General features: G+C 35.1%; 1 protein-coding gene across 1 annotated transcript; it reads left to right on the top strand.

Moving 5' to 3' along the window:
- Window positions 1-4,707: 4,707 nt before the first annotated feature.
- Window positions 4,708-22,839, top strand: LOC147077438 (uncharacterized). The gene is made up of 6 exons (XM_085941088.1): window positions 4,708-4,893; window positions 5,702-5,833; window positions 7,360-7,515; window positions 8,494-9,274; window positions 21,592-21,815; window positions 22,426-22,839. Exons 1-6 carry the CDS (start codon window positions 4,744-4,746, stop codon window positions 22,837-22,839), a joined length of 1,857 nt encoding a protein of 618 aa, XP_085797214.1. The 5' UTR covers window positions 4,708-4,743.
- Window positions 22,840-23,578: the final 739 nt, after the last annotated feature.

A 23,578-nucleotide genomic window follows, 5' to 3' on the forward strand; every position in this document is an offset into this window, starting at 1 on the left:
ATGATGTCGATAAATGTAGACTATATTAAACATAACAAGAGTTCCTTCGAAGAAAGAATCAAAATAAAAAAGGCTGGTCCACCGAAGCCTGAATTAAATATTAAAAAAATATGTGGATTAAAACAAAAAGTCTTTACACGTTCTTTTCGAAAGGAAATGTATGACAAGGCTTTATGGTTATGTGGTTGTGAGAGCTTGAATACATTTTTTTGTTTTCCTTGTCTAATTTTTAAGGATACAGGGTTAACTTTCCTGAGAATGATTTTAAAATGATCCTGGAATCATATGACTTTTTGGATAGATTTAAACTTAAACATGAATTATCGACACGATTTTTAAAATTATTGAACACGATTTTAAAAACGCGGATGGTGCTATAGCTATTTTACAATTGTTTTATAATAATAATTTAATGACATCATTTTCCCAATGTACAAAACTTTAAAAAATCATTTGTACAATTCCGATGACATCTGTGGAAAGTGAAAGGTGTTTTTCAACCCTTAAAAGAATTAAATCGTTTTTAAGAAATACCATGAACCAGGACAGACTTAATTGTCTATCTGTGTTAAGCATCGAGAAAAAACTTTTACAATCAGTTCCAGACTTTAATGAGAAAGTGATTGAGGTGTTCGCTAAGCAGAAACAACGCCGAATTGATAATATTTTTAAATAAGGTAAGAAAGTTTTTAGTGCACCCCCTATGAAAGCAATTTTGGTAACCACCGGTCGCCACTGGTGGCCACATGCCCGAAATCATTTACAAATGTTAATGCCACGAAGATATCGATTTTTCTCAAAAAAATATTTAAATTTAACTTTTACAATTTTATTTAAAGTTCTATTGAACTTTAAAAAAAACAAAATTTGTAATTAAACATACCTGGTCTGATGGCTTGTCTCGTCGATAAGAGCAGCCAGGTTGAGTTAGTTCATCATTACCTTGGTAGATTGCATTCTCAATAAATTCTTCTTTGATGATGACTCCCTCATCATTATTCTCATACTTAATATTCTTCGGTCCATTGTCACACTTCTGAAAATAATATTATAAATATTATGTAATACTATCATCGGTACGATCAGCCTGAAGGGTCCCCCATAGCTCTTTCTTCAATAATTGGTCGCCAATGTATGACTTAATTTGGCAGGTGAATGTATAATCACCGAACGACATTCCGATGTTATGGGCAATCCGACAAAATAGTGCACTCTTGCGGTCATACTTGTTTGTTTTAGTTCAATTAAGAGTACATATTACAGATGGCTGAGTTAGTTTTTTTAAAATGCATTAAGCCTTACCTAACCAAACCAAACAACTAATAAAAAATATTCTTCCATCTATAAAATATCCAAAATTCTGAATGATTTAATAACATATTGAGGCTTGGTTTCGCAGGTTTTTTGTTAAATTGTAAAAATAACATTAGTCAAATATTTTAGTCATAGTGCAATGAAAACAAATACGTAGATACGAGCGAAGAAGTTTTGCGTGTACTATATTTATGTTGGATATTAGCAAACTATGTACATCCTTTGCCGCTGGATGATACCCATTTTGTATTACAAATTAAAAAAATATATACTTAAGTATAGGATATAGATAAGTGTCAGATGACAATATACAATACATTATATACCTAACATCAATGATCAAATGAGCATGTATATTATTTGAGTTACCTGTGAATCACCGTCAAACGTCGACACATCAAACTTTTCATACAAGTGACTGCTTTGGTCGCATGGAAAAGCCACTTCATCAAAAGTCAGCGACGCATCGTGCATATGTTTATGGTAGGTACTTCAAAATGTGCGCAGGTGAAAAAAATTACAACCCTCGTTGCAAACAAAATTTCTAACGAAAAATGAAGTTCTGTTCAACCTCAGATGGACTTCTTTCGCAGTAGCAAGCGCTATTACCATTTTGATGTCAATTTCTTGCACTTCAATTTCATCAAACGACTGTGCAGACTGTCTCTCAAAGGCATCAGGTGCAATCATACAATCCATGTCGCAGTTAACTCGACCATAAAAGTCCATTCAGTATTTTTGTTGCATTATTGGACACCGTTCGAAGCACTATACCTCCTTTGAAGATACTGTTGCGTTTTGCTTCTTGTTTACGTACCTACTACTTCGTTTAAAAATTGCCCTTCATTGAATAGGCACGTCAATGAGGTTTGATTGTTTCGCTACGCTCTTCTCCATGACCCTTAATTGATTCACTGATGACATAGTATTTACTAAATAATGACCTCATTTAAATATCATGATCATTATATCTAATGGACAACGAATGCAAACGTGCCAGTCGCGGTGTTAGCACTAAATGAGTTAAGGCCAGTTCGGATCAGGCGAGAAGTATAGTCGAGTGGCAAGAAATTTAGTAACTAAACGTGTACGAACAGACAAATTGAGTCGAGTACTTAGTCGAGTCTATCCATTGTTGTAATACCAAAGTGATGATATCGAAACGAACTCTATGCATAACAAATTTGGCTGGAATTATGGGACAATAGGACCAAAAGCGGGTTATTGTTCGCATATGGTTACTAATGTATAATAGGTATCGATTACTAGTCTATAATATGCCTAATTCTACTGAACTCCTACTGTGTAAATGTCTAAAATATTAATATGAACATCTCACGATACATGGATGCAGAAGAATATCAATTTTTCTTAATCCTAAAAATATTATAATGTTCACAGGTAACGCAATTTTATGTTGAGAAAATGACATAGGTACGGAATATAATAAATTAGTGACTATCAGTTTGAGGTAAGGTTCTGTCTGGACAGTTATTACCTACTTTGACAGATCGTGAGAAGTGGTTTGACGTTTCAGACCAAACCACTTCTGACGGTCAGAAAATGGTTTGAAGTTTGCTGGTACAGTGAACTAAACGATAAATCTAAAACTATTCCAGTTTACTTATAACGCATGCGCAGTGCGCCAGTTTTGACCTATCGAACCGTTTAGCTGGAACGCCTAAATTAATGTTGTCATGCAGCATGGTAGATAATTAAGTATAATTTGAGGATTACAAAATTAGTTTGTTACAAAAAAAATGAAAATATTGTTATTGGTCCATTTCACATAGATATTTCTTCCGTATATAGTATTTTATGGCTGCAAGTAGTTTTTTTATAGACAATAGGCTTACCTTGTATTACCTACCTAAAAAGGACTCACGGGCGATTAATTTTATTCACCATATAATCACAATTTTAGATAATCGCATTAATTACTGCTTTACATTCGAATGATTGTAATGTATAAATCACCATAAATAAATGCTCATATTTGACGAAAGATTTATAAACCTACCCTTAATTGTTTAAAATATCAATGTGAGCTAAAACCACTAAATGAAACAAGTTGGAGCGAAATAATAATGGTGCAATGAGTTTCAAAGTTGCATTTCTAATTCCAACCTTCTATATAAGACAGGACACATTAATTATCTACTTACAATTGGCATGTAATTTGAATATGAACAACCCGGTTGAGGATCTTCATCATATAATGGATGTGAAACATCTTCAATAATCTCACGCTTGACGACGGCTTGTTGATCATCTGTCTCAGATTTTATATTAGAGAGGTCCGCCATATTAAGGTAGGTACTGAAAGAAGCATTATTACATTTTGTAAACACGGTGAAAACAGTTTCGGGTCACGTAATCACCTTATAACATTGTGTAATATTTATATTTAACACCTTACCTACCTATAATATCACAGATGTAGGTATCGTACATAGCTGTCAAATTGTTTAAACATGTATTTTTTTTAAATTAATTAATATCACCTTCCTACATCGTTTGTAAAAAAGACACAGTTTATAATATTAAACTAACCATTGTTATTCTAACTCTAATGTTATTTTAAAATAATTTAGTTTCCAAAAACTAACCTCGAAATTGCAACTTGAAACGTCCGCATTGTTTGGATTGCTAGTCAGCGTGTCAAACAAAGGCTTGCCTTCTATATCGGAGTGTTCTCCATCACATTCTCGCTTTACATCCATGTTACGGGTATATTCCAGAAGCCACGTGTTACGTGACAGATAGGATCCATTCAAGGTATTGTTAGAAAAGTGTTGCCGCAATACCTATATAACCGGTTTTTAAAGAAATAACCTTCTAAAAACTAACCTCAGCAGCGTCACAGGGGTCATTAGCATACTCTTGTTTGATGCAAGTCTTTAATTCTGGGTTATTTCCCTTTAAGGACACATCGAACCGATGTTGCTCATCTGCATCGGGTTGAAAGTCACCTGCTTCATGTTTTACGTCCATTTAACGCTTTGAAAATGTTCGTTCTCAAAGATTACCGAGTCACAATAATTAACTGTAATCTTCAAACCAATATGGCAGCCGTGATTATAGAAATAAAGATAAAGGGATGCGCTGGGCGGGTATGACCAGTAATTAGAAAGGTAGACATGACCAACGAAAAGAAAAAGAAATAATTCAGTAAAATAACACCTCACAAGAAGAAAGAGCAAACCCGATCTCAAGGACTTCAAAGTACCTACCTAAAGATGAATAACAGGAGTTTTATTGGTAGGTAAAACTCCTTTCGTTAGTTAATATGGCCTAGTTGAATAATAATTAATTGGTATTTTTTTTATAATTACTGGCAATACAATTCAATATTTACATAAGACCAACGTCTATTGTCACGGCTGCCATTAATTTACATTGTCCATTATTTGTTTTAATCCCGTAGCAATGGATGTAAAACGCGAAGCGGGTGAAACTGAATCTTATTCAGAAGGGAAGCAATGGTTTGATGTGCCAATACTACGTCCAAACAGCTCGAATGACGGCATTTATAATATAAAACGGAAGAATGTCGACGGTGACATGTGCTCATTTGAGGTTAGTTTTTCAAATGTAATTTTCCGATAGTTTGAGATTTGTTTTCCGATTCAGACGACTTGAGCCGCATTGTCTTATTAAATAGCATCTCCGAAGTGTTCGCGTGTGCCGAAAATATAATTAATGATACCTATTGTAACACCCAAGCACTCGGGCTTCTCCCCGTGCACATAAATAACCACTTTAATAGTCTAAAACATAACCCCGATCTCACAAACGAGCGCTTTAGCAAAACACGTGCAGCCTGAGATATCTCTGCGTAAATTAAACTTCGCAAAATGGATGTAAAACGTGAACTAGATGGTTTTGAATCTGACACAGAAGTCCAGCAATGGTTTGATGTGCTAATAATCCATCCTAACAATCCGCTTACAAATATTTGTATTAAGCAAGAGAATGCTTATGATGCCAACTGCACCATTGAGGTTAGGTTTTCCAAACTTATTAATAATAATTGTAATATTGTGTTTATTCTTCATTGAAGTGGTTTTTTACTGATGCGTGATACACTTGACTTTACTAACTGAAACATGACGTAATAAATTATACATCGTTGTATTGACACTTCACAAGGATTATTTGACTAGGCACCTACCTACCTATAGGTTCTGCGTCTCTGTGGCTGCTGGTTTACTACTTTCATTAATCTGAAGACAACTTTACTATTGAACATGTATTGATAATAGTAGACAGTATCGAACCGTGATAATAGGTCACATACAGAAACGTCCGTGTGTTTGCGCACAACGCATAATAATTATATAGGTGTAAACACGTATTATAAAATACCTTCTGTCTTGTTTTTCAGAGCCCTGTAACCAGCCTTGCCGATATTAAAACTGAGATTGATTCTCTCCGAGTTGATTTCAAAGATGCATTTTCCGAAGACAGTGATCCGCAACCTAGTTGCTCATATTCAAAAAGCGAGCCAATAAATCAGGTACCTACTTACCTATTTATACAATATTTTAAATAGAAAAATATTGTGTTATTCACATCGTGCTTGTATGCGATCATTTATATTAGTCTCCGTTATTATTATCATTGGATACAAATTGTATTTTATAAGAATATGTTTTATTTAAATTTAACGTAACGATCAAATGTTTGGACTGTACACTCCTTCGGTGCCTTGTTTTACGATACTAGATTTGTGAAAAAGACTGCCTGTTATTTTTATTAGTATATTGGTATTTTATTATTGACATTCAATAATATGTCTTATTAAATGGGTCGAATAAATTTGTTGCATAATCAATACCGGTGCTGTGAGTATCTACAGCAGTGTTTGCCAATCGTTTTTACTCCACGGTACACTCGTGAATGGGATTTATTCCGCGGCACACAAAATGCGTTAAAAAGGAAATTTTCCTTATTAATATGAATAAAGAAAATCATAGTGTGGGTTGATCCATTTTTTAATATTTTAAGAACAAATATGTACCCAGGTGGTAATAATTTTATTAGTGAGAAGAATGCAATTGATTTTTAGAAAGAATTCTGTAAAACGCGGCTCTAAATTAGATAAACAAATACGTAACTCCACATCTACCATTTGTAATCGCTCTCATTTAACGATTTCATTTCCACGAGTGCTGAAAAACCAAATTCGTAAAGATACGACGATCCAAACGGAGACAGAGATTAAATTCCTGTTGTAGCCAATTGAGGATATTAACGCCAAAACGATATTCAAAATGCTGACAACACTAGCTCAGAAAATGAGGCTTTGTGCTCAGGATCGTTTTTTAGATCTATTCAAATATCCTCCTCTGTTAATGTCAGGTGTGTACCGTCGAATCTTGAGAATGGATTGATCACTCACTGGTACATTATTTGATAATCATCATCATAAGTCGAAGTCATTCCACTGCTGGATGAAGGCCTCCTCAAGCTTCCTCCAACTCTCTCGGTCCTGTGTCATTTGCTGCCACGTATTTTCGCCGAATTTTACCAGTTCGTCATTCCAGGGCAACCCTGTGGCCGTGTCGTGCCCCTTGGGTACCACTGGATGACGGCATTTGTCCAGCGACTATCCTTTCGGCGAGCAATTTGCCTCGTCCAACTCCATTTCATCTGTTTGGCAACGTCTATTACAACGCGTACTCCTGTCTGCTTTCTAACCCATTCGCTTCTCTTTCAGTCCTTTCGCATGTAGCCGAACATACACCTCTCCATGCCTCGCTGTGCCAATTACTCAAGATCATGTAATTTGCAGTTACGATCCTATAGATCTCAATGTGCTATATGTTAACAAAAAGGCATATTAAACTACGCAATGTACTGCAGTTAGCTGGAATGTCTTTCAGTGAGTATACATTCACTTGCCAAATGCAGTCGTACATTGGTGGTCACCGAAAGCAGAGGATACAGCTGTGGCAGGTCTTATCCAGAAATGGATTGACTCTGGCTGATCATAATGGTGATACTGTTACATAATTTTATTAATCATGTTGTTATTTTCAGGAGTGTGAAGACAGCCTGATCAATATTATAAAGTCGGAGAATGATAATGAAAATGTCATCATCAAACGAGAATTTTTTGACGAAGCAATTCGCCAAATCAATAATGAGAATCCTCAACCCGGCTCCTTCGATCGACAAAACAGCCCAGTAGACCAGGTACGTTCATTTACAGGTTCTCCAATAACACAACTTTTAAACATTTTTTTTTAATATTCTAAACATCCACATCTACATGGTATTAAAATTTATATGGTCACCGCAGTTGTTCTCAAGGAATACAACTCTGGTCACCCAATTTGAATATCACTTATTCGAGCACTGCTGGTCGTATATCCCGAACAATATTGGCTTCCATTGGGTATTCAGCATAAACCAGTGACTCCACGAAGTTTTACAGGAAATAATCCGGATATATCAAATTGCACCACCTTGGAGGAGGCCAATAGTTGTCATGTCCATTTTTCGAAATCAACTAAAGCAAGCGATTATAAGCGGTTCACGAAAGAAATTAAGTGACAATCGTGTCGTACCAACCTCATCAGGTGGCGGAGGAAGCCGCTCCGCGAACTTCTCTTTTTGATCGATTCACAATGCTTGAGACCACTGTAGCGAAAGAATGCCTCATCTGAGTACTACAGTAACAAACCATTTCATTGGCACCAACAAAAATGCTTGTACCAAATAAGAAACAAAAACTTGGAGGAGCTAGTAGTAGTAATTCTGACAGACAGTAAAAATGGAAAACCGTTCAGTTATGTGAAATCTATAAAAGAAGCGTGGTTAAAATGCTCCCACGACCTTTTTGAAAAACTTGAAAACATGCTAAAATAATATATTCAAAGAATAAAAGATATGCAATTCTCTAAAAACACGGTGAAAGATAGAATCTCTCATTGCAAAATTAAAGCCTTTTTTAATTGAATTCTGAAAAACTACTTTTTCATTTTTTCATTCACAATAAAAAACTGCTCGGCACGTCAAACAGTCGAAAGATTATATTTGGAAAATTTTGGCTCGCATGCCTACGTAAAAAGGTTTGCTAAAACCGTGTCTAGGTAAAATATTTCTACCTGGATCTCTTACTTATAATGAACTTTTATTTAAAAATCTCATATTAAAAAATGTCTTTTTTAGATTATCGCTAGAAGCACTGTCCCGGCCAATGTTGTGAGTCTCATATCGTCCATGGACGAAACTGAAGCACAGGCGTCTAGCGAATACATACACATTGAGGAACAAAATATAAAGAAAGAACTAGGGGAAGATATTGAAAGGTACAAAGATGTCGCCTGTCGCAATAATAAACGTGATATTTTTCAATCGAATATGGTAAACACAGAATTATTAGTGGCTGTTATACTACTGGAAAAAAAATCGTTTCATAAAGAAAACTTTGTGTGTAGTATCTGTTTTGATTTTTTTTCATCGTTCGACCTAATGTTGCTTCACAAAGCGATACACAAAACCACAATTGCGAAAACGACTGATTCCGTTGCAAGTCTGGTTAAATGTAACGATGGTCATTTTTCAAGATTTCGTCCTGGTCACGTAATGAAGTCACTCAAAATGACTCTTTCTGGTGAAAAGCCATTTAACTGTGATAAATGCAATTACTCATGCAGACAGTCAAGTCACATGAAAAGACACGAAATGATTCATTCTGGTGAAAAACCATTTAAATGTGATAAGTGCAATTACTCATGCAGACAGTCAAGTCACATGAAAAGACACGAAATGAGTCATTCTGGTAAAAAACCATTTAAATGTGATAAGTGCAATATCTCATGCAGACAGTCAAGTCACATGAAAAGACACGAAATGTGTCATTCTGGTGAAAAACCATTTAAATGTGATAAGTGCAATTACTCATGCAAACAATCTGGACAGATGAAAATACACAAAATGACTCATTCTGGTGAAAAGCCATTTAAATGTGATATATGCATCTACTCATGCACACAATCTGGTCACATGAAAAGACACAAAATGACTCATTCTAGTGAAAAACCATTTAACTATGGTAACTGCAATTACTCGTGCACGACGTCTAGTAGTATGAAAACACACAAAATGACTAATTCTGGTGAAAAGCCATTTAACTGTGATAAATGCAATTACTCATGTACGACGTCTGGTAGTATGAAAACACACAAAATGACTCATTCTGGTGAAAAACCATTTAAATGTGATATATGCAATTACTCATGCACACAATCTGGTCACATGAAAAGACACAAAATGACTCATTCTGGTGAAAAACCATTTAAATGTGATAAGTGCAAATACTCATGCAGACAATCAAGTGACATAAAAAAACACAAAATGACTCATTCTGGTGAAAAACCATTTAAATGTGATAAGTGCAAATACTCATGCAGACAATCAAATGACATAAAAAAACACAAAATGACTCATTCTGGTGAAAAGCCATTTAACTGTGGTAACTGCAATTACTCGTGCACGACGTCTAGTAGTATGAAAACACATAAAATGAGTCATTCTGGTGAAAAACCATTTAAATGTGAAACATGCAATTACTCATGCACGACGTCTAGTCGCATAAAAAGACACAAAATGACTCATACTGGTGGAAAGTTATAATGTGATAAATGTAATTACTCGTGCACAAAATCTGGTAGCATGAAATTGCATAAAAAGACTTATTCTGATGAAAAACCTTTGAACTACATTGTTGTTTAATTTAATAAAACACACATTTTCTTAATTATTCCACATTTAATCAATAAATTAGGTCCGGTTTCGACCGACTCAGAGGGATGCATTTTAATAAATTAAACAACAATGAAATGAGATTAAAAAAATTACTTATACAGACAATCAAGTACCATGAAAAAACACAAAAACACGCAATCTGGTGAAAAGCCTTTTAAATGTGATAAGTGTAATTACTCATGCCTAAAATCTGGTAGCATGAAATTGCACAAAAGGACTCATTCTAGTTAAAAGCCATTTACATATGATAATTGCAATTTCTCCTGCATTTATTTTATTGATAGATGAGTATTTTTTACAAAGTATATTCTGTTATGGTTTGGTTTCGCAGGGTTTAAGGCGATATACATATTTTTGATAATTCACAATTTTAACTATAATAATTAATAAATATGTAAGTGTACCTACCTATCTGAAAACATTAAAGTCAAAGATAAACTTACAATTAAAAAAAAATGTTATAACATCTGAATTTTCAAAGGACTCCATCTTATTATTACTTAGGGACATATTTTTTTATGTTATATTATTAAGGTATTAGTTTATTAAGTTTTCTATGATGTGCTTAAGAGATTTTTACTTATTCTTTGTTTTATTATTTTTTATATTCATTTTAAAAAACCTAGATTTTTATAAAAATACAAATGTGTGCAAGCTTCGTACTTTTGTTCTAGGTGCATCTGCACATCTATTCTTTACACAATATTGCTATCGAGGGTAGTTTTTCATTTTTATATCGAAGTATTAGCACGTATTGTAACAATTACAACCAACTTCTTGTTATTGTTACTCGAACTGCTAATACTTCGACACAAAAAAATGAAAACCCCCCTCGATAGTTGCTAATAGCGGCCGATATCAGTCTTGTGTATAGAATAGATGCTCTGGTAGATTAACACGTCTGCTTAATTGAATTGAAATACGTGTGACGTCACTAAATGCAAAAAAAAATGTTCAACTGTCATCGTATTTTCGTTTATGCCTGTAAATAATTATAGGTGTTCTTTAATGTTCTATGCATGCTCCTCTTAATTATGAAGAGTTTGCCTTGTTATGGTAATAATAGTTATGTCCGAAGAGATTGGAATTGGTTAGGTATGTCTAAATAAAATGGCAGCCGACGGAAGTTTTTGTTTTGAATGAATGAACCCAACATTCTTAACCGTTTGATAAGTGGAAGATACCAACCTGCTGCGTATGACGATAGCTTGGTTAAAAACTCTATTTAGTGACAATATGTATTATATTTTGTATATAAATAAAGAAAATCAGAAACATATTTGGTTTTAATCGTTTTTATTCACACTATCCCATTCATAATAAGTAGCACCTGTTCGCACAAGGAAACTACATTAATATGAGATTTATTATTGTAACCCATATAGATATTACCATCTCCCGTCAGAGCGAAGAAGATGCATTCACTTTCTTCGCTCGATATGCTGGTTGCTGGTCAACGTCTGTTATTTGGACTTGGGAGTGAACAAATAAATACATCGGAAAGGCCTAAACCGGCGATTTTTATTTTACTTATACTTTTACTGTTTATTACATTTTTATCAATTTTTACAAGCCCCGAGAAATTTAATAATATTTTTATTATGAGAGACGCTGATAATAAAAAATAATTATTTTGTGCTCCTTGAGCCCTTTATTACATTGGTAAAGGGTAATGCGCGGGTGGGAGGGGGCCTACTCAGTAGTGAGCGCCCCGAACGCTTTTTTGGTAGGTTTTATGCCTAAAGGCGAAACCCGGGTCGCACATAATACCATCATAACATACCTCTTGAGACCCGAAGGAGACCAGCCATCGAAAAAATTATTTCTTTGATTTTATGGAAGAGAAGTATTAGTCTATTGACAAAAAAATAATTTTAGGTTTTTTTTATTTTATAACAAGTAAAATATACTATATACATATTATGTGGATATCAGGTCACACTCAGATGAATATTACCTACCCTATAAACTAAGGGAAGGTAAAGAAAACAACGTGTTCAAAGGAATGGATAATTTTATTAGAACATTATACAATAATAACAATACCTACAAAAACATTATAAATAAGATAATTAATATATTTACACTTAAAATTATGAAATAAAACCCTAAATATATACTTAAAAATTGCTTTAAACTGCATCCTATACCGTATGATACAGCGCAAAGCAAATTTTTGTACACAGGTATATATTTCATTTTATGCAAATATACCTGGTGCGGGATTTGCATCCAGGATATCTGCACACGGATGCTGAATGGTAATCCTGAAAGCGAGAAAGATGGCTTACGTTGTCCAAACGCACCTCAGCGATCGGTTGGGGGACAACATTTCTCCCGCGAGCTGCTGGCTCTGTGTCTACCTGCGATGTCGAGGTTAACATGTTTCTTGGCCGACCTCGTGCTGGCGGTGTTAAAATGTTGGCTACCCGACCTTCATACCGAATCATAGCGTTTGCTAATCTGATTCCGTACGACAACAGTCCCATATTGTCCTTTCGGGGTACATTTCGTTGCTTGCAATTCCGCAAATACATCACCCAACAATTTAACACCGCCAAGTCCACAAAGTGGTTAAAAACCCTCACAGGCCATTTGCATGTCTTTACCGCAGTCCGGTAATAAGCGATCATGCGATCGCAAAGATCAATGCCACCCATCGACATATTGTGGTGCTTTACAATGGCCGGCTAAGTGACATTGATCTTCCTCTTTACTTCCTTAGACCATCGTATGCAGGTACCAACAGGAGTAGGTACTGCCGACTGCAGTGAAAAGTAGTAACTCGGATTTATTATCTTCCCACTTGACTACACAGACTTTGACATCCTGCCGAACCTCCTCATCCTAATCTCACCTCTGCATTGCCTTATCGTTTTTTTTAATTTTTTTATTATTCTATTATGTACTTCTGACAGTTCCAGTTAAGAATATTTTGTCTTGAATTAACAAATCAGCGGGCTTTAAACTGGTGAAAAAACGATCAGTATAGACAATGCAGGAGGAGTCATTCGAGAGAGCAACTTGACCACACTTGCGCCCAGACCGAACTGCTTCATATCTCCATCTGATACCGTTCCCTTCCCTATATATATGTGAAAATCTAACACTAATCCATCTCTGGCCGCGAGAACAAAATTTTTAAGACCTACAGGATTTGGCTTGTTAGGCACAAATTGTCTGTGTTCACAGCGGCCAGTGAACGGCATCATTTGCCCGTCAATGGAGTTATGAGCAGGTCTGGGCAAAGTATGGCATTTTTTTATTACCTCAACTCAACGCGTGGAATCAATCGGTCATATTATTATCATATTCAATGAAGCGTGGACAATTCACGTCGTAGGTTATTTGCGCGTTTTAACACATGCCACGCGTTGTTTCTTCTTAAAAGAGTAAACATGGCCACAGCGTTTCTGTCAGTGTATTTGAATATGTTTCCTGTCCGCAGTAAAATACAATATATGCTTATTATTATGATGAATGTAGTAGCATCTGATCTTTGCAATGTTGGCATTTAAAATAAGTACCTACCTACTGTGATTAGGTAAAACCCTTCTCTATAAAAACGACAGCAATTTCATATCACAAACCTTACCTCAATAACAAACATACCCCTGGTAAAAGTTTGCAATCCCTAATAATTATTATAAAATAAATAAAATTTCGCAAACGATTTCTGCGAGAGGCGATCTTCGAGTACCTGCCATGCGCCCAAGGCTATTTTCTGTCCCTAAACCTCGGCCGAGCCAAGGTCGCTTCGATCCCAAGCAACGGTAAATTTTTAAAAACCAAAAGACCTAAAAACATTCAGGAATTTAGATATACTGTTCAGACTTGTTACTCATCTCCCTTCCTCCCTTCACAAGATTTTTATTAGAGATATTTCCCAATCAGTATGATAAAAAAAACTGCGAAAGCGGTGGTACCACGCAAGAGTCCGCTGCCCACGCGGCGGATATACCATGCCAACAGAAAACCAAGCTTGTTTTAATATTATAAATCAGTGTTTCCCTTGTGTGTTATAATAATTCATATAACCACCCTTCAAGCAGCTCGTGAACCTAATAAGGTGGGTCAGTGTTACTCCCGATAATGTACCTAAAAATTAATTATATAATATTCATATATATATTATTGGTTAATTTAATAAAACGCAATTTTTTTAGTGCTTCATCAACTTCCGCCTCAGATAGACAATTCTAAAGTTGATAATATCCCTCTGAAGCGGACGAAACCGGTCCAGATTTATCAAAAAGTAAAAGAAAACTAAGTATTTATATTTTTGCGATTTATTAAATAAATAATAATATAATGCAGTTCCACCATTTATTGACAGTAAACGCATTAAAATAAATTCCAATATGTAATTGACATAATTCATTAATTTTAAATTGTTTTCCCTTGTTAGCTAGACACGACACTGCGCCTTTAAGAATACATGTTGCTCTGAAGTCTCTTAGCATATTTCCAAGTCATACCACCATTTCGTAGGTCTACAGTGTACACTCTATAGATAGATGGTATTTAACTTCTTTCCAGGAAGCTAGAATCTATTTGGCTGGAAGCAGGTTGAAGTTTTTTCTAGAAACCCAGTAAAGCTACCTCCTTCTCGGTACCTAGTTTTTTTGCTATCACGTGCATTCTCCAAACATTATGAATCCAGCGGGTTCAAGGGTGTACCTGTGGGCATTTAGTGCTCCGCTTTTTGGGTACCACTGTAGGACGCCATTTGTCCAGCGATTGTCCACTCACTGATAGACATCTCTTGGTCTATTACCATTTCATCTGCTTAGCGAGCTCGATCACATCGCGTATTTAGGTCTGCTTCCTTATTCATTAGTTTTTTTTGCAATCTTTAACCGTTGTGCCCAAGAAGCACCATTTCATGTCAAGTTGCGCAAGCAATCCATTTTTTTTAAATTTTATCTTGCATTAAGAGTTCATGTTTCAGATACTTACGTGAGCGTTGGTAGCCCACATGGGTTGAACACTTTACGCAAACACAATGTGAGGTAGTGATGTTACCCCGGTCCTGGTATCACCACAAGGGCGTTATACCCTCAACCGGCCCTGCCCTTAGACCAGGTTGAGAACCCCTGCTTTAGGCTAGCTCAGCTGTAAGTCGGAGGGGGTAGTCAACAAAAAGTTAATATCGATACTTTCGAACACACCACAAAAATATCGTTATATTAATCGTTCAAAATCGCCACCCAGTAATAGGCTGACGTCAGGATCCTTTAGATACTTTATTAATCTTTGATACAAATTTGTTTCGCACCCACGTGCGCGAAACGTCAGAGAACAGCTGATAGCTGTCATCCAATTCTTATACGGAATTATGTTACCGAAAATAAGATCGCAGATTTATTTCAAATAAAAATCTTCAACAGTATTGTTTTAAATATTTATTAGATTAATTTTCCATGAATAAATTTATTATAATTAATGTTTACTGAACAACTTAACACTATATTTTATTTCTAAATAATGTCTATATTATAATATATAAAAACTTATTTTAATTAATTGATTTATAGTATAAAACTATCTATATTTATTTTATTTATATTTTAATTTTATTGGTATGGCTGCACACTTTTTATATTATCGAGGCACCGACTATAAAGTTTGGGAAACCATGTTCCTTTTATATACATATTCACGGGTACTTGTTACTAAGTACTTAGTGACGTATTCGCTTACGTGCGAATAATCCCCAACACCGTGTTTATATATCAAAGTCGCAGATTGCGATGACGTAGCCGTTATGACGGACCATACGTGTCCCGCGAGAAAAACTCCGATCGAGTTTTCTAAACAACGCGAATATTTGCAAAATCTCCAAGAGGAGCTGCACAGGTTAGAGAACTTATCTCTAGTAGCAGGTGCAGACGACTAAATTTGTATGGAGAAACACGGATTTTCATACTCGTCAGATGGGGCCTCCCCGAGAAACTTACGTCAGGGATTCGAAAAACCCCCACCCTAATTTTAGGTTTTCATCAATTATCTGAAGGAACATTAATAATTCTGATTAAAAATTATGTAAGCGCGTAGGGGTTCGCGATACCCGTCATAGTAATATAGATTTTAATAACTTATAATGTAGAAAAAGATGGAAAAAAGCCGTACATGACTTTTAGGGGCGTGTTTACACGTTTATACGATAAGTGGACCAATGATGTTATTTTTGCCTCTTTTTATCAGACCAGGAGCCAGACCTTCGGGACAATTACGGGAAAGCGGTTTAATATCCCGCTTTCCCGGAAAATTACGAGTGTCTAATTAAGTTAAAAACAAGCGGCCTATACGTGTCTACAGGTAAGTCAAGTTTCATAATCATTGCAAAAGCTCTTTTGGTACTTTTGACGTAGATTAGATAAATATTTTCTGATTCAATTATCAGGAATACAATAATGAAAAATGAAAGATCGTCGGTTTAAAACGGTGCGTAATATCAGCATGTATATCAAAATCGACCGTACCGGCATATTACGATAATGAGAATGAGTCAAAATTCAATCTCGTGTTTTATTTTATAGTCCGTACTTTTCGCATCGTTTTCACTCCTTCAAGGAGGAGGTACCAGTGACGTCCCGTGGGGGTAAGCAGATTGAGCGTCGCTTGGGGGCGGCAATTACTCGAAGGGCGGCAAATCGAGGAAAATCATTTGGAATATATACTATTTAGAAATAGCTACCGAAACTTAGTAATAACGAAAATATCTTTGAATTAAAAAAATCAGCTCACTGGTTTTGTTAGGTTCGTGATATCTAGTTTACTTCCGTTGCCCTTTGACGTCCTTGGTGACCAGAAACGACACGTGCACATTTGCGAATAAATATTTTGATATTTTGTTGGTAATGTATCTAAACAACACATTTCTTAGATATTGGACTCATGAAAGGATGATAAAAATAATGTATAAAAATAAGGCGGCATTTTGGCGCTGCCTAGGGGCGGCATTTTATCTAGGGACGTCACTGGGAGGTACGACTTAGATTTATACAAATACATATTTTATGGGGCACTATAAGGTCAAGATAAAGTTTTAGATCCAAATAATATTCCCACATGTACAGGTTTCCGAGGTTCAAAAATTACCTGTTTTAGAGTAACTTTTTACAAATTGATAATGATCTGTAAGCATAGTTAACATATCGAAGAAAAAATTTGTATTTTTAAATTAACGGAGTGCCTCCAAGCTTACATTATTAGATTATTAAATTTCGTAATTTTCTTATCTACTTTTTACATAAGTACGTACTAAATTCGTACGTACTTTATTACAGTTAATTATATTCATTTATAAATTACATTTGGTGTGCGTAGCGATACTAACAATATCTAATTATTAGATTTTAATTACAACATTATTTGATATCATATTTCAATTTTCAATACAAATAATTATTATTTAAGATATTTACGGCGCTCTACATCACATCATCGCGAGCTAAATTTCAACTTTTTTTTCGAAAACAAAATTTGATTTTATATAATACAAAAAAGGATTAGTTATAAATTAACCTTTGTTTAGACTCTTAAGAGTATTCAACTAATGATATCGCAAAGGTCGTTTACATTATATTGTTTATTTTTAACCTTAAATTCTAGACTATTTAATTACTTACATTTTTCTTATAAGACTGATCTGCCTGAAAGAAATCATCCATAGTTCACTCTTAGTGGCTGTAAGTCACTCAGACTAGACTACGGGACTAATCACATGCTTTTTTAGCTTTGTAATTCAACACGGAATCGACATTCACGATCGGACCAAAATAATTGTGAAGTCATAAATCGTCGTAAGAAATGCTGGCAGAAGGCACGCATTTTAAGGTCGTGTCATAAAGTAGGTAGATAATGTCTCATTGTACAGTGTTTGACGCATACCAATAAAGGCGCAGTACAAATTGTTTGAAACTCAATGCGTGGAATCATTCGGTCATATCATATTATATGAAGTGTGGACAATTCACGTCGTAGGTTATTTGCGCGTTTTAACACATGCCACGCGTTGTTTCTTCTTAAAAGAGTAAACATTGCCACAGCGTTTCGGTCAGTGTATTTGAATATGTTTCCTGTTCGCAATAAAATACAATAAATACTTATTATTATGATGAATGTGGCATTTGACCTTTGCAATGTTGGCATTTAAAATAAGTTCTGTGTGATTAGTAAAACCCTTCTTTATAAAAACGTCAGCAATTTCATATCACAAACCTTACTTCAATAACAAACATACCCCTTGATAAAAGTTTACAATCTCTGTTAAATAATATAAAATAAATAACATTTCGCTAACGATTTCTGCGAGAGGCAATTTTCGAGTACCTGCCCTGCGCTTAATGCTATTTTCTATCCCTAAACCTCGGCCAAGCCAAGGTCGCTTCGATCCCAAGCAACGGTAAATTTTCAAAACCCGAAAAGACCTGAGAACATTCGGGAATTTAGCTATACTCTTCAAACTTCTTACGCATCTGCCTCCCTCCCTTCATAAGATAATAATGAGAAATATTTTCCAATCAGTATGATAAAAAACTGCGAAAGCGGTGATACCATGCAAGGGTTTGCTGCCCAAGCGGCGGATAAACCATGCCAACAGAAAGCCACACTTGTTTCAACATTATAAATCAGTGTATCCATTGTGTTATAAAAATTCATATAAGTTTAACTCCTGATAATGTACCTAAAATTAATTATATAACATTCCTATATATATTATTGGTTAATTTAATAAAACGCAACAATTTCTAGTGCTTCATCAACTTCCGCCTCAGAGCGACAATTCTAAAGTATATAATGTCTCTCTAAAGCAGACGAAACCTTTATTAAAATTAAAATAAGTACTTATAATTTTGCGATTTATTAAAGTATTAATACAATGCAGTTCCACCGATTATTGACATTAAACACATTGAAAGAAATTCCAATATGTTATTATCAATATTATGACAAAATTCATTATTTTTAAAAAATATTTATGTTTTCCCTTGTTAGCTCTGAAGTCTCTTAGCATAATTCCAAGTCATACCAACATTTCGTAGGTCTCCAGTGTGCACTCTATAGATATATGGTATTAAACTACTTTCCAGGAAGCCAGAATCTATTTGGCTAGAAGAAGGTTGAAGTTTTTGCTCGAAACTCAGTAAAGCTACCTCCAGCCTTCTCGGTCCTTAGTTTTTTTGAGGCACGTGCATCCTCCAAACATTATGAATCTAGCGGGCTTAAGGGTGTACCTGTGGGCATTTAGTGCTCCGCTCTTTGGGTACCACTGTAGGACGGCATTTGTCCAGCGGTTGTCTACTCACTGATAGACATCTCTAGTCTATTACCATTTCATCTGCTTAGCGAGCTCGATCACATCGCATATTTTTGTCTGTTTCCGCATCCATTAGCTTTTATTGCAATATTTAACCGTTGTGCCCAAGAAGCACATTTTGATGTCTAGTTGCGCAAGCTATCCATTTTTTTTTAAATTTTATCTTACATTAAGAGTTCATGTTTCAGATACTTACGTGAGCGTTGGAAGCACACATTGGTTGAACACTTTACGCAGACACAATGTGAGGTAGGTCACTTGAAGATACTCTTCAAGAATGCGAAAAGGACCACCGGCATAATATGAATAATATTGTTTTAAAAACGTTATTCACCAGCATGTCTCATTTCATGTCTTATAAGATTACTAAGTTGCGAGTATCTATATGAACATACATTGCATTTTTAAGGTTTTTCACCAGTATGTGTCATTTTTTGTGTTTTAAGATTACCAGATTTCGAGGATCTATATGAACATACATTACATTTATAAGGTTTTTCTCCAGTATGTGTCATTTTATGATTTTTAAGATGACCAGATGTCGAGGACCTAAATAAACATATATTACATTTTTAAGGTTTTTCACCAGTATGTGTCATTTTATGTGTTTTAAGATTACCAGATTTCGAGGATCTATATGAACATACATTACATTTATAAGGTTTTTCTCCAGTATGTGTCATTTTATGATTTTTAAGATGACCAGATGTTGAGGACCTAAATGAACATACATTACATTTATAAGGTTTTTCACCGGTATGTGTCATTATATGGCTTTTAAGATTACAAGATTTTCTAGATCTATATAAACATTCATTGCATTTATAAGGTTTTTCACCGGTATGTGTCATTTTATGTCTTTTTAGATCACCAAGTTGCGAGCATCTATATGAACATAGTTTGCATTTATAAGGTTTTTCACCAGTATGTGTCATTTTATGTACTTTAAGAGAACCAATTTGCGAGGACCTATATGAACACATATTACATTTATAGGGTTTTTCACCAGTATGTGTCATTTTATGTGTGTTAAGGTTACTAGATGTCGAGGATTTATATGAACATAGATTGCATTTAAAGGGATTTTCACCATTATGTGTCACTTTATGTATCTTAAGATTACCAGGTCGCGAGCATCTATATGAACATACATTGCATTTGTAAGGTTTTTCACCAGTATGTGTCATTTCATGTTCTATAAGATTACCAAGTTGTGAGCATCTGTATGAACATACATTGCATTTATAAGGTTTTTCACCAGTATGTGTCATTTTGTGTCTTTTGAGATTACCAAGTTGCGAGCATCTGTATGAACATACATTGCATTTAAAAGGTTTTTCACGTGTACTTGTATATTTATTTGCTTTAATATTAAGCCCATATTCCATTGGCAGATTGCGTCTGGCCCGATCGTCTGCCACGACTGTCAAACTCTATTCTCTATGGTTTTCAAGGATCGTGAGCGATCGGGTCGAAAGTGGAAATTTCCCTATTATCAGTCGTGCGATCCATTCATTTAACAAGCGAAGATTGCCGAAAGTGTACGAAAATAGCCGAATACTCGCCCGCTCGCGCAACGGTCGTTCATACTTCATTTCAATCATTCAATTCTCGATTTCAACAAGACAACAACTCAACAAGCAAAGTCAAGATGGCAAAAGCTCAAAAAAACATCTGGAGTACCCATGATGATTCACTCCTCGTCGAATTGGTACACGGCAAGGATATCGTGTGGAATGTAAAAAACCCTTTATATTCAAAGAACCATTTGAAGGACCGAATATTCGAAGAAATAGCCGATATAATTGGCAACAAATCAGGTAAGTCCTAGAATGTTATTTTGTGACTAGGTAGTTTCAATTTTGTAAAGTAATAGCATTTTAGTATAGACACGTGCATTTTTATTGATAAACATATACATCTATATTATGTATCATTTCTCACATCACGAAATATTGTAGATAGATACTTTTGACTGACAGCTTAACCTCACTATTAATCCACATCCACGTGTCAACATTTGTCATTTGTGTTGCATATTGTTGCTAATGACATTTATAATATGTATACACGCATAAATTTAAGTTATTCTGGAACCTTATGTTTAACATTTTGACAGAAGTGTTACTTGTTATTTTCGCTTGGTAACCTAACTGTTTTGTTTAACTTTTCAGTACTGGATGTTCGAAACCGCTGGGCGAATATTAGGACCACTTTCGCCGCAAACCTGAGAAAGGTGAAAGCCTCTCAAAGGAGCGGATGTTGCCCTGAAGAACTATACACGCCTACGTGGCATTTGTGGAATGAATGCCAATTTTTAATATCAGCATGCGCTGTAAGGGCAAGCCAATGCAATTTGCCCGTGATGGAGACCGAAATGGATGTACAGTTTGTTGAGGTGAGTAATTTCTTATTTTTCTTCGGCCATGTCCACCCATTAGCTGAAGCATATGGATTCCGAACGGCGTCCATATGCTTTAATACATAATATTATAGATGGTGTTGGTTAGTTTTTTTTTTTAAATTCATTAAGTGCTATCTAGACCAAACCATAATATATAAAAAAATATCCCATCTATAAATATCTACAATTATTTAAGGTTTAATGTCATCATTTCATAGATAAACAAATATTTTTTAGCTATTATATACTATGGCTTGGATGTTTCTTTGAGTTTTAAAAACAATAAACACTGACTACACATTGTAGTCTGGGTTCAATGAAAACGTTTGACTGACAAAGCTCAGTGTGCACTATTTATGTCGGATCTTAACAGCCTATCTTCCCTCTGCACCACTCTAGATAATATTTAGCAGCGTTCCAGGACACCAGAATTCAGTTGACTTGAAGACTAGGCAAGCCGGGTTGAAATGCTCTTTTGGCATACGCAGCACGTGGCTGAGCCATATCCAACATCGCATCTTCACTTCAGTGTGATGAGTGGCCATGACTGACTTCTAGGAGATGAAAACTCAAATTCTTAAGATTGTTTTATTAATTTTTACAGCTACCTATTATTGCCTCACAGCAGGCAGAAGAATCTACAGAAGCATCTGCAGAGGCATCTGTAGAGGCATCTGTAGAGGCATCTGCAGAGGCATCTGTAGAGGCATCTGCAGAGGCATCTACAGAGGTCGTCTGTAGTACGCCGCGGCCTTCAACTAAAAGAAGAAGGATCCGTTCTACACCCGACGTGGGTGAAATGTGTGCCTCAGCAATGGCAACCCTCCAAACTGTGCAACAAGATATTCGTAATGTTCCGTGTCACCCCATCGAAGCATATCCCGACCACAAGGATTTCTGCATAATGGTGGCAAAACAATTGACGGAAAGAATGACAGCCTTCAATGCACAAAAGTGTCGCCGTGCAATTAGCGAATTATTGTTTGTATACGACATAGATAATCCGGAGAATAAATAAATTAATATACCCTAATCGTGAAGGACAATGTCAGTAAATCTAAATATAATTTACTTATGTATTTAATAAAACGTGGTAATTATAATATCGATTGATGTAAATATAATTTTCTGGCATGTTTAATAATTGTATAAAAAATCAATGTAGGTATAAATATTACCCTATTATAAATATATGACCAAATAGATAAATGCTTACTCATAATAATATGCCCATTGTATTCTGTATTATATTACTGTATTATATTATATTATATTACTGTATTATATTATATTATATTACTGTATTATATTACTGTATTATATTCACACGAATTTAATACAGTACACTCTCAGTAATCCACCGCTCGATTATCCGACAACTACTATAATTTTTACTAGTTGAAAGCACAAAATCAAGTTCTATAATTTGCCAGTATTCGATTAAGTATCAATTTCAGTAGTGCAGCGTGTACAAGTATACAACGCAGATGAGACAGGCTTATTTTGGAAACTTCTTTGTAAAATGTACATTCATCGCGAAGAGAGCAGTGTACCTACCAGGGAGGAAAGTGCCCTAGGACCGCATCACAATTATTAAACATAGTTTGTAAATGTGTATAATTTTGTAAATAGTTGATTTTGATTTTAAATAAAACTAATTTGCTCATACAAATTTCTCAAAAAAAATATTTTTACGTAAGACCTGTTTTAATTTTTATCATATTTTGTATGTATGTACTATAATCCACCGCTTTCAC

The sequence above is a fragment of the Rhyacophila brunnea genome, unplaced genomic scaffold (genome assembly GCF_057557595.1).
Source record: "Rhyacophila brunnea isolate RB1 unplaced genomic scaffold, BYU_Rbru_1.0 scaffold_13, whole genome shotgun sequence".
In the NCBI taxonomy this organism is placed as follows: domain Eukaryota; kingdom Metazoa; phylum Arthropoda; class Insecta; order Trichoptera; family Rhyacophilidae; genus Rhyacophila; species Rhyacophila brunnea.